We start from the raw sequence: 12,780 nt of genomic DNA, 5'->3' as shown, positions 1-12,780 counted from the left end.
CCCACTCTCTGATTCCACAGATTTATGACCCTGTGAGAGAAGCAATTCCTCCTCATCTCTGTTTTAAACCTGCCAGCCTTATCCTAAAACTATAACCGCTCGTTCTAGATTGTCCCACATGACAAAAACATCCTCTCTGCGTCTACCTTGTCAATCGCCTTTAGCATCTAATAGACCTCAATTAGATCTTCCCTCATTCTTCTAAACTCTAGCGAGTACAGGCCTAAACTGCTCAATGTCTCACCATCAGACAAGCCTTTCATCTCTGGAGTTAATCTGGTGAACTTTCTCTGCACTGCCTCCATTGCAATTACATCCTTCCTCAGGTAAGGGGAATAAAACTGTACGCAGTACTCCAGACGTGGTCTCGTTAATGCCTTGTACAGTTGCAACAAAAACCTCCCTACTTTAATACTCCATTCCCTTAGCAATAATGTCCCATTTGCCTTCCTTAATTATTCGTGCATTGGCAGCCTCTTGTAGATGAGGGTGACTCCCTTCCCCTCTCAGGGTGCGTCTGTAGGTGGCTGTACTACTGCAGGCTCTGTTACGCTTGGGGCAGAAGGTGGGCACGGGAAGGGGGTGGGTGGGGGGTTGGTGTGGCAGCACGCCCCTTTCCCTGTTTTCCCCCCTGGCTTTGGCTTTTTCCCGATGGTGAGTCTCGAGGAGCTTGATGCCTTCCTGGATGCTCCTCCTCCTCCACTTTGGACGGTCTTGGGGGCCGGTGATTCCCAGGTGCCTGTGGGAATGTTGCACTTCCCCAGTGAGGCCTTGAGGGGGATCACTGAAACGCTTCCTCTGTCCCCCTGGGGCTGGCCTGCTGTTTCGGAGCTGGGGGTGGGGTACTGCTCGGGGAGTCTCGTGTCAGACACGCGGATGGTGTACCCAGCCCATCACATTCGGTCGAGGGAAGGGGTTCAGGGCCTCGATGCTGCGGATGTTGGCCTGGTCGAGGATGTTGGAGTTGGTGGGTCTTTCCTCCCAGTGGATTCACAGGGTCTTGCACGGGCAGCGTTGGCAGCACTGCTCCTTATTAGCTGCCTGAGGTCTGGAGGCATCTATGCAGAGGGAGCGACAGAGCGAGTGTACAGAGTTCAGGATAATTCCTCTTCCAAACTGATTGATTCTTAGCTGCCCTCAGGGCAATTATGGATGGGCAATAAATACTGCCCAATGAACAAATGATGAAACTAAGTTGCATCCAGTTTGCACAGTCCCTAAACCGAGGTCTGAAAGGGTTAATGTGTTTATTTTAATTCCCCTTCTTCTTCCCTCATGTAAAAGGTGATTCATTTTGACTGGTTTTTGGCTGGGAGTTTACCGCTGACAGGGTGCCAAAGAGGCAGATTTTTCTAGTGTTGCTGCTCAGTGCTCCATAACCTCTGATTTTGCGTGTCTCTGGGTAAACAGATCTCACTGAGAGACGGTAATGAGTGTCTTCAGCTCTCACAGCTCATTAAGTGGCGTGCACCAGTCTGCCCCAGGGAGCCAAAGAGTGAGGCAGCTTCAGCAGTGCGCCTATCGGTGTGCTGACTCACCACGCTCCGAGCTGACACCAGTCTCGGCAAAATGGGCAGCGCCGCCTGGTCCAAGAGGGCACCCTCGTGTCTCCCCTAGTCTGGGAATCTGTTCACCTCTGGCTCACACTGTAGGCAGAGAAAGAAAATAAGCCAGTCTTCATTTATCCACAGAGCCTCGAAGTGTCCCAAGGCCCTTCCCAGTGGGTACGCCAGCTCCTGTACACAGTGAGATCCCACAAATGCCGACCTGGCTCCGTCAATGCCGACCGGATGGGTACATGAATGGGAAACGTTTCGAGGGAGGCGAGTGGCCTAGTGGTAATATCGCTGGGCTGTTAATGCAGAGACTGAAACAATGTTCTGGGGACCTGGGTTCGAATCCCACCATGGCAGATGGTAGAATTTGAATTTGATTAAAAATATCTGGAATTAAGAATCTAACGATGACCATGAATCTGTTGTTTATTGTTGAGGGGAAAAACCCATCTGGTTCACTAATGTCCTTTAGTGGGGGAAACTACCATCCTTACCTGGTCTGGACCTACATGTGACTCCAGACCCATAGCAATGTGGTTGACTCTGAACTGCCCTCTGGGCAATTAGGGATGGGGCAATAAATGCAGTCAAGCTAGCAACGCCCTCATCCCGTGAATGAATAAAGGAAAAAAAAAAAGTGCTGGCCAATAGGACTAGATTAATTCAGCATATCTGGTTGGCATGGACGAGTTGGGCCGAAGGGTCTGTTTCCACACTGTACGTCTCTATGAGTCCATGATCTTGCAACAAAATTGGGGGACGGGGTGGGGGATCGGTGCAGACTCGAAGGGCTGAACAGTCTCCAATCGCACTGTAGGGATTCTCTGATTCTAAAATGCACCTCTCCTAAGCGTCTCGCGAAAGGCGCTACATAAATGCAGGTCGTTCCACTGGCACTGGCCTTTGGTGGAGGCAGGCGAGACTTCATCAACAACAACAATGTGAGCTCAGAAGAGGCTTCGCACGAGCTGTGAGGAGGCACCATTTGACACATTGGGAGGCACTTGGACTCTGAGGAGCATCGCGAAGATGGAGCGGCAATTCCGTAGCCGATGGCCCCGGAACGGTGACAACCAGAGATGAGCAGCTCTCGGACCAAATGCAGCGATTAAGGAGGGCTATTGAGATTGCGAGGGGCTTGAGGTGGGAATTTCGGAATGGGAGTGGGGTCAATCTGGAAGACAGTGTAGGTTGGCATGCTCATGGGCAAGGGCAGGGAGCAGGACGAGGTGAGTTCAGGTACAGGTAGCCAAGTTTTGGATGGGCTCATGTTTGCGGATTGGGCGGGGCCACTGCTTAAACACTACAACTAGAGACTCCGACGAGGCAGCACTTCCACAGCATCATCGTGAATTGTCTCCTTAAACTCTCCCAGAAATGGCTTCAGCCAATGGAAGCCATAAACTCCACTGTCTAAGCTCTCATGGGGTCACTGGAACTGCACACATTACCCTCTGGTGTCCCGCTCTCTCTCTCTCATCCCGGGATAACAAGGGGATTAGATAAACCAGCATGTGGACCCTGAAATAAGGGGCTAGAATGATTCAGATGTTTGGAGATCTTGAAAGAAATGAACATGATAAACCATAGGATCAAACCATAGACCAGTTATACTGCAGGAGAAGGCCATTCAGCCCATCCCCTCAAGGGTTGGCTGTCTGCAGGAGCAACTCACTTAGGCCCTCCACAGATTCCCCACCCACCTACAACCCCCCTCCCACCAATTCTCCCTAGCCCCGCAAATCATTTCTCCCCAGATAACCATCTCATTTTTTTGTTTTGGAAGCTTTGACAAAATCTGTCTCCACTACACTGTCAGGCATTCCAGATTGTAATCGCTCGCTGTGTTCCTCGTGTCACTGTTGTTTCTTTTGCCAATCGCCTTGAACTGGTGCCCTCGGAGGCGGGGTGGGTGTGCGGTTTCCCCGTTCGATCCACCCAGACCCCCTCATGGTATGGGACCCCTCGATTCAACATCCCCTTCTACAAGGAAGCCAGCTTCTCTACTACTGCATCACTGGTGTCCCTGGAACCAATCTCATAGACTCTCTAATAGCTTCACGTATGAGAAGATGGAGAGAAATGTTTTATATCTGAGGACAGGAGTCCTGAACAACAGCACAGAAATCAAAGTGTGGGAGAGGTTTGATGGAGATAGAGTCAAAGAGATGTGCAGAAACAGACCCTGCAATCCAACTGCTTCATGCTGACCAGATATTATAAATTAATCTGGTCCCATTCACCATATTTTGAGGCAGAGCAGGTAGAGTGCCCCCTGGTGCAGCAGGGTGGTGGGGATGGGGTTGGGGGTTGTTGGAGGGGGAGATTATGTGATGAAACCTCCTGCAATGCACCCAATTTGAGTTTGCAAACCAGGGTTGGAATTATGGCTGGCATGGTCTAGTTGGACCGAAGGGCCTATTTCCGTGCTGTATGACTCTATGACTGAGCAGGGGTTACAGCAGGAGACCCCAACTCTTGACCCTGTGACAGTAGGTGATAGAAAAATGGCCCATTCCTTATTGTGGGTATTCTGTATTGTTACTAGCACAGAGCATCACACTCCAGCTCGTACAATAACAATGTTTTATTGATTGTGGTCAGTGGTTAGCACTGCTGCCTCACAGCGCCAGGGACCCGGGTTCGATTCCACCCTCGGGCAACTGTCTGTGTTTGCACATTCTCCCCGTATCTGCGTGGGTTTTCTCCAGGTGCTCCGGTTTCATCCCACAGTCCAAAGATGTGCAGATTAGGGTGGATTGGCCGTGGAAAATTGTCCAGGGGTGTGCAGGCTAGCTCGGTTAGCCATGGGGAAATGCAAGGTTACAGGGATAGGGTAAGAGGGTGTGTCTGGGTGGGATGATCTTCAGAAGGTCAGTGTGGACTCGATGGGCCAAATGGCCTGCTTCCACACTGTAGGGATTCTACGAATTGCAGTTAAGAGTTCAACCACTTTACTGTGGGTCTGGAGTTACATCTAAGTCAAACCCTAGAGATGAACAGCACAGAAACAGACCCTTCGGTCCAACTCGTCCATGCTGACCAGATATCCTACATTAACCTGGTCCCAGCTGCCAGTATTTGGCCCATGAACCTTTCCTGTTTGTACACCCAGATAAGATTGGCAGAATTCCCTCCCTAAAAGACATTATTTTCCCAATAATAGTTATACAGTCACCCAAATTTGAACCATTTTCCACTGTGGGATTTGAACCCTTGCCCCGAGAGTGTTGGGGGATATCTTGACTTGGTGAGACGGGTGCTACGTAAATGCAAGTCACACACGAAGGTGTAGTGGAGAGAATGGTTGCCATACATCCCAAATTACGAAATAAGGAAGAATGAGTTGAAGTAGTTTTGGCTGTGCTGTGAGACTGAGCTGTGCTTATGTGACAGTAACTTTCATCACACTGTTTTTTAACACCCTGTCTTTCACTGGGACATTAATTATAATCATTCTCTGTGTTTTGGAAGGAAATAAGGTGCCAGCACCAAAGTCAAATGATGGCTTTCCTGGGGCAACAGGATTAACATAATGATGTTAATGAGACTCTGAGCTGCTGGATTATAGTACTGACACTGTCTGCTCTTTGCTCGGTTCCTCTACCTGAGTCAGCGTGTCTGTCCCTTTCTCTCCTGAAGACGCTGACTATCACTTGAGCCGAGCTCCTGTCGGAGCCGGCCCCACCCTCGGGTGTCACAACTCCTCCCCGCACTGAGAACTTGCGGCGGTGAACTCCCCTCGCTGATCCCAGTCCTCCCATGCTCCCAGGGAAAACGGGAGGAGGAAAGTTGCATTTCTGTAGCGCCTTTCGCGGCCTCAGAGAGGTCCTAAAGCACCTCAGAGGCACTTCTTGAAGCAATGGAGCGGAGGTGGAGAAACTGTTCCCCGGAAGAGAAGGGCTGATGGTGACGAGGTGGTAGTGTGTAACTGGGTTGGCGGATACTCGGTTAGCTCAGTTGGCTGGATGGTGATGCGGAGTGACACTAACAGTATGGGCTTGGTTCCCACACCAGCTGGCGTTCCTTTGATAATCCCACTTTGATCCTCTTTTTGCCTGAGGTGCAAACCCTGAAGTAAACTCACCTCCAGTCATCTCTCTCTAAACCAAGAGCCCAATGGTGACTATTGCTACTCAACTGGTAATCCAGAGGGTGGGGCTAGTCTCACTGATGGTGGCCATGACAACTATCATTGATTGCTGTAAAGTGATGGCCTAATGATATTATCACTAGACTATTAATCCAGAGACTGAGGTAATGTTCCAGAGACCAGGGTTCGAATCCCACAATGGCATTTTGAATTCAATTTTTAAAACATCTGGAATTAAGAGTCTAATAATGACCATGAACCTTGTCATCAGGTTCACTAATGCCCTTCAGGGAAGGAAACTGCCATCTTTACCTATATCTGGGCCTACATGTGACTCCACACCCACAGCAATGTGGTTGACTCTTAGCTGCCCTCTGGGCAATTAGGGATGGGCAATAAATGCTACCCTAGCCAGAGATGCTTACATCCTGTGAGTTAATTTAAAAAAAATCATTGGGTTCACTCATGTCCTGTAGAGAAGGAAATCTGCCAATTTTACCCAGGCCTGGCCTACATTGTGAGTCCTGAGCCTTGGCAATGTGGTTAACTCTTCGCTGCCGTCTGGGATGGCCCTAGTAAGTTATCCAGTTCAAGGGGCATTTAGGGATGGGCAACAAATGCTGGCCTGACCAGTGATGCCCACATCCCACGAGAGGAAAAAGACAAATAAGGGGCGAGGACATTCAATTTAAAATGGTAACATAAGGGAAAGCGTTAATATGTGGTTTGTATCTGGGAGGCAGCCCTGAGAGGGTGATTCAGGAAGATTCAACTGCATCTATTTAAAGACAGACAAAGAAAATGTTGCAGAGAAAAGTAGTGTGGGGGGGCATGGTATGGGCACTAGCTGAGTTGCTCTTGTAGACAAGTTGGCACAGTATTGCAGGCAGAAAGGCCTCCGTTTGTGGCAGACCCATCATATGATTCTAGGGATCGTAGGAACTGCAGATGCTGGAGAATCTGAGTTAACAAAGTGTAGAGCTGGATGAACACAGCAGGTCAAGCAGCATCAGAGCAGCAGGAAAGCTGACGTTTTGGGCCTAGACACTTCTTCAGAAAATCTGAAGATTATATGATTCTAGGGAATGCAGCAGCGAATTGAGACATAGGAAGATCCCACAAAGAGCAATGAGATAACATCCAGGACAGAAACGTCCATTGGATTGGCACCACATCCACAAACATTTACTCCCTCCACCATCAATGATCAGTGGCAGCAATATGTATCATCTCCAAGATGCACTGGCAACTCACCAACTTCAACAACACCTTCCAAACCCACCCCCACTCCCATCTAGAAGGACAAGGGCAGCAGATATATGGGAACACCACCCCCCTGCAAAGTCCCCTCTGAGTCCTTCACCATCCTGATTTGGAAATATATCGCCGTTCCTTCAGCGTCGCTGGGTCAAAATCCTGGAATTCCCTTCCTAAGGGCATTGTGGGTCAACCCACAGCACGTGGACTGCAGCGGTTCAGGAAGGCAGCTCACCCCCACCTTCTCAAGGGGCAACTAGGGACGGGCAATAAATGCTGGGCCCAGCCAGTGAGGGCCATGTTCGACAAATGAATAAAGCGAAAAAAATGTCCAGAAAACCCGTCTTTTTTTTCTCGTAAATGAGGTCAGCATGTACGAAATGAGTCCCCCCGGAGTCTTCCAAACCTACCATGATCACCTCAGAGGGGAAATGAGGCCTCTCTTTAACACCTTATCTGAAGGGTGGTGTCTCTGACAGGGCACTGGGACAGCAGGCACCATTAGGTCTGCCAGTCTCTGAAGTGAGGCAAGCCCCCCTGTGCCTGAGCTTGGGCTGAGAGACCAAGCAGCAGCAGGCTGCCCAACTGTGTGGGGCATCGCATTCTATGTCCAGAGCATGCCCCAGTCTATAGTTTCTCCAAGGGTGATGAAACCAATTGGCAGAGGTGGTGGGGGGGAGCGAGGATAGATCCCTGGCAGCAGTAACTGAATCTGGACTGAGGCAGGAGGGGAATTTCTTAAATGTCATGGGCTAATCCACCACCAATTCACAGTTTTCCACACGCCCCTTCTGCCTTTAAAGCCTTGAGGAACAGCTATGCCTTGTCACTAAAAGGTTACAAAGTTTGGTATCCTTGTGAGATGAGTTAGAGATGAACCCCGTGCACAGACAACATGACGTATATTAAAATACTGACCTTGTTCCCTCGCTGCAGTCTATCTCATGTACTCTCTTGCACTGTATCCAGACCTGACCTCTTGTTGTGGTGGTGAAGAAAGAGACATTAATGTTACCACAAAGATCAAACAAGAACAACGCAAACTGAGGAGTTCAGAAAACGTACTGAGGGCCAGTGACTTTGAAAAGAAAATTTCCTTCTTTGGTTGTAGGCATCAGTGGCTTTTATGGTCCAGCCCCAGTTGTAGAGTCGTAGGGTCATAGAGTCATGGAAATAGACCTTTCTGTCCAACTCGTCCATGCCGACCAGACATCCCTATCTGATCTAGTCCCATTTGCCGGCATTTGGCCCATATCCCTCTAAACCCTTCCTATTTGTGTACCCATCCCGATGCGTTTAAATGTTGTAATTGTAGCCTCCACCACTTCCTCTGGCAGCTCGCTCCCTACAGACACCGCCCTCTGTGTGAAAAAGTTGCCACTTAGATACCTTTTAAATCTTTCCCCTCTCACCTTAAACCTATGCCCCTTTAGTTTTGGACTCCCCTACCCTGGGGAAAAGACCTTGGCTATTCACCCTATCCATGCCCCTCATGATTTTATAAACCTCTATAAGGTCACCCCTCAGCATCTGACGCTCCAGGGAATACAGCCCCAGCCTATTCAGCCTCTCCCTGTAGCTCAAACCCTCCAACCCTGGCAACATCCTTGTAAATCTTTTCTGAACCCTTTCAAGTTTAATAACATCTTTCCTTTAGCTCCCCCAGAGAAAGTTAGCGGATTATTCTTAAGCCCATGCATTGTCAGATGAATGGTCAGTGGTAGGGGAGTTACTAAAGGCAGTGGTGGAATTGACAGTCACTGGGAGAAATAGGAGAAAGGGGGTTGTGGGTGGCGGAGGACAGGGATGGGGGTAGTTGTGCTGTCGTGGGATGGGGGTGTTGTTACCAAGTGCCATGAGGCATGAGGCAGCAGGGTCAGAATACAGCAGCTAATGGCTTTTCAGGTAGCCCTCGGGTCTCTGAGTCGCAACATTATGGGATAACAAGGTGTAGAGCTGGATGAACACAGCAGGCCAAGCAGCATCAGAGGAGCAGGAAGGCTGACGTTTCGGGCCTAGACTCTTCGGATCAGGTCCTGCTCCAGGTTGTTGTGTCATGGATGACTGAGAGAGCGCTGCACCATCAGGGGCTGTGAGTGAGGTATAAAACATTGGCCCCTTTATTGGCCTGCTTTCCTAATGGGACAGAGCTAATCCGATGGTGTTCCATAGGTATCAGTGCTAGGTCCACTTTTGGTGATCGTTTAAATTAACGATTTGTATGAGTAACTAGGTGACATAGTGAGTAAGTTTGCGGATGACACCGAAACTGATGGTCTAGTGGACATTGAAGAAGGTTATCTAAGAGGTCTTGTTCATTTGGGTCAATGGGCTGAGGAGTGGCAGATGGAGTTTAATTTGGATAAATGCGAGGCATTGCATTTTGGTAAAACAAACAAGGACCGGACTTAAACAGTTAATGGTAGAGTGTTGTAGAACATAGGGACCTAAGGGTTCAGGTGCATAATTCTTTGAAGTTTGCATCACAGATAGACAGGGTGGTTAAGAAGGCATTTAGCACACTTGCCTTCGTCGTTCAGACCTTTGAGTATCAGAGTAGGGATGTCATGTTGAGGTTGTACATTGGTGAGGCCTCTTCTGGAGCATTGTGTCCAGTTCTGGCTGCCTGGTTATAGGAAGGATATTATTAAACTAGAGAGAATTCAGAAAAGATTTACCAGGATTTTGCTGGGAATGGAGGCTTTGAGTTATAGGAAGAGGCTGGATAGGCTGGACTTTTTTCACTGGAGTGTCAGAGATTGAGGGGTGACCTAATAGAGGTTTATAAAATCATGAGGGGCATAGATAAGGAGAACCGAGGGTGAGGGGTGTTCAAAACTAGGGGGCATATTTTTAAGATGAGAGGAGAAAGTTTTAAAAAGGACATGAGGGGCAACTTTATTACACGGAGAGTGGTTCATGTGTGGAATGAACTGCCAGAGGAAGTAGTGGATGCAGGTAAAGTTACAATATTTAAAAGACATTTGGATAAGTTCATGAATAGGAAAGGTTTGGAGGAAGTGGGCCAAATGCAGGCAGATGGGACTAATTTAGTTTGGGAACATGATCGATGTGGATCAGTTGGACCAAAGGGTCTGTTTCCATGCTGTATGACTGTATGTCTGTTCTGCCATTCAGGTACTAGCTGCCTTATGCTACAGTTTTATCCTTGGCCAACATTTCCATGGATTACGTGGTCACAAAAACAGAAATTGCTGAAGAAATTCAGCAGGGCTGGCAGCATCTGTGAAGTTAATGTATCTTTGGAATGTTCTGGAGAAGGGTCACTGGAACGTTAACTCTGATTTCACTTCACAGATGCTGCCAGACCTGCTGGATTTCTCCATCAATTTCTGCTTTTGTTTCTGATTTCCAGCATCCACACTCATAAAGTCATAGAGCTGTACAGCATGGAAACAGACCCTTTGGTCCAACTCATCCATGCCGACCAGATATCCTAAATTAATCTAGTCCCATTTGCCAGCATTTGGCCCATATCCCTCTAAACCCTTCCTATCCATGTACCCATCCAGATACCTTTTAAATGTTGTAATTGTACCAGCCTCCACCACTTCCTCTGGCAGCTCATTCCATACACGCACCACCCTCTGGGTGAAAAAGGTTGCCTCTCAGGTCCCTTTTAAATCTTTCCCCCCTCACCTTAAACCCATACCCTCTAGTTTTGGATTCCCCTACCCTGGAGAAAGACCTTGGTTATTCACCCTATCCATGCCCCTCATGATTTTATAAACTTCTATAAGGTCACCCCTCAGCCTCCGACACTCCAGGGAATATAGCCCCAGCCTATTCAGCCTCTTCCTGTAGCTCAAACCTTCCAAACCTAGCAACATCCTTGTAAACCCTTTCTGAACCCTCTCCCTTTGGTTTTTTTTCTCTATTTACAGATTATGTGGTTGTGACTGCGTTGCTGGCTGTGGGATCTTGCTGTGCGCACTACACTGCTCTGTTTCCTTCACCGCAATGGCAGCAGTGCTTCAGGAAAACAAACGCACTACCGTTGGCCCTGAAGCGCTTTGACAGAATGTGCGGCAGTTAAGAAAGATTTTATATAAACTCAAGTTTATTCTTTTTAAGACCGATGAGATCGAGGCAAGCTTGTTGGGTGTTTGTTGAATCACTCACTCCTTCAACCGTCACTCATCAGACGTGATTTCCAAATAAACCTGTAACTTAATCAAAATCGCTTCGAGTTACAGTTTAATAACAACGCTTTCATTCTGTCTGACAGGGCTGAGTGTCTCTGTTGAGGGGCAGCTGTGGCTCCAACAAAGTTGGAGAAGCACTTTCATTTATGTAGCCACACAAAGTGCTTTTTGAGGGATGTGGGAACCCTAGGGGACACAGTTTAAAGACAGGATGGTGAAGAAGGCGCTTGCTACGCTTGCCTTTATTGGTCAGTGCATTGAGTATAGGAGTTGGGGGGTCATGTTCTGGCTGTACAGGACATTGGTGAGGCCACTTTTGGAATACTGTGTTCAGTTCTCGTTCCCCTGCTACAGGGAAGATGTTGTGAAACTTGAAAGGGTTCAGAAAAGATTTACAAGGATGTTGCCAGGGTTGGAGGGTTTGAGCTACAGGGAGAGGCTAAATAGGCTGGGGCTATTTTCCCTGGAGCGTCGGAGACTGAGGGATGACCTTACAGAGGGTTATAAAATCATGAGGGGCATGGATAGGATGAATAGCCAAGGCCTTTTCCCCAGGGTAGGGGGAGTCGAAAACCAGAGGGCATGGGTTTAAGGTGAGGAAAGACTTAAAAGGGATGTAAGGGGCAACTTGTTCACACAGAGGGTGGTGCGTGTATGGAATGAGCTGCCAGAGGAAGTGGTGGAGGCTGGTACAATGACAACATTTAAAAGGCATCTGGATGGGTACATGGATAGGAAGGGTTTGGAGGGATATGGGCCAAATGCTGGCAAATGGGACTAGATTAATTTAGGATATCTGGTCGGCACAGATGAGTTGGACCAAAGGGTCTGTTTCCATGCTGTACAGCTCTGTGACTCTGTGGCTCTATATGGGTCTTTCATTTAAGACAGAGCTGGAGAGAAATTCTATCTCTCAGAGGATCATAGAATCTTTGGAACTCCACTCCCTAGAGAACAGTGGATGGGGTTGGGAAGTATCATGGGACATTTGGAAGGCAGGGAAACTGATTCTGGATCAACCAGGAGGTCAAGGGTTATTGGGGTAGACAAGCAGAAAGTAGAGTTGTTGATTGATGTAGCAAAGTCGACGGGCTAAATGGCCTAATTGTGCAGCTACTTCTCGTGTCTGTAGGCGAGTGCCTTTGAGGTGCAGTGATTGTTGGAAGATAGGAATCACATCTGGGGCAGAGTGGTCAGGAAGGAACAGAATCTCAGCCACTTGCATTTACATAACGTCTTTTGATGCATTAAAACATAGTGAGGGGCTTCACTGGAGCGTTAACAAAAGCTGAAAGGTTGGAAGTTAGTCGGAATTAGGGGCAGGAGGCGAGGCCATTTGATTCTTCCAATCTGCTCTGCCATTTCACCAGATCTTAGCAGATCTTCTGTCTCAATGCCATTTTCCTGCACTACCCCCAGGCCTCTCAATGTTTCTCTGACCTAAAAACCCATCACCTTACTTGGGCAAACACAATTAATAGAGTCTAGAAGCTGGATCCCAGGTAGATCTTAAGGAGTGTCTTAAAGGAGGAGATTGAGAGGCAGAGAGGTGTTGTTTTGTGTTTCACAGATAATAATGTCAGTCCACCTTTAAGAGACTAAAGCATGTTAGTATACCTTTCAGGCTCATGACTCTTCTGGAATATTGTGCCCAGTTCTAGTCACCCTGTTACTGGAAGGATACTATTAAGCTGGAGAAGGTTCAGAA

At 48.2% G+C, this 12,780-nt stretch overlaps 1 protein-coding gene across 1 annotated transcript in view; it reads left to right on the top strand.

The window, feature by feature from the left end:
* Positions 1-2,585: 2,585 nt before the first annotated feature.
* rab4b (RAB4B, member RAS oncogene family) overlaps positions 2,586-12,780 on the top strand; it is a 50,855-nt gene continuing 40,660 nt past the window's right edge. Inside the window, exon 1 of the mRNA XM_048618222.1 lies at positions 2,586-2,622. Within this exon, the coding sequence (XP_048474179.1) occupies positions 2,586-2,622 (37 nt within the window). The remainder of the gene's footprint in view (positions 2,623-12,780) is intronic.

Source organism: Rhincodon typus, chromosome 39 (genome assembly GCF_021869965.1).
Source record: "Rhincodon typus isolate 14 chromosome 39, sRhiTyp1.1, whole genome shotgun sequence".
In the NCBI taxonomy this organism is placed as follows: Eukaryota; Metazoa; Chordata; class Chondrichthyes; order Orectolobiformes; family Rhincodontidae; genus Rhincodon; species Rhincodon typus.
This window is presented reverse-complemented; position numbering and strand designations above follow the sequence as displayed.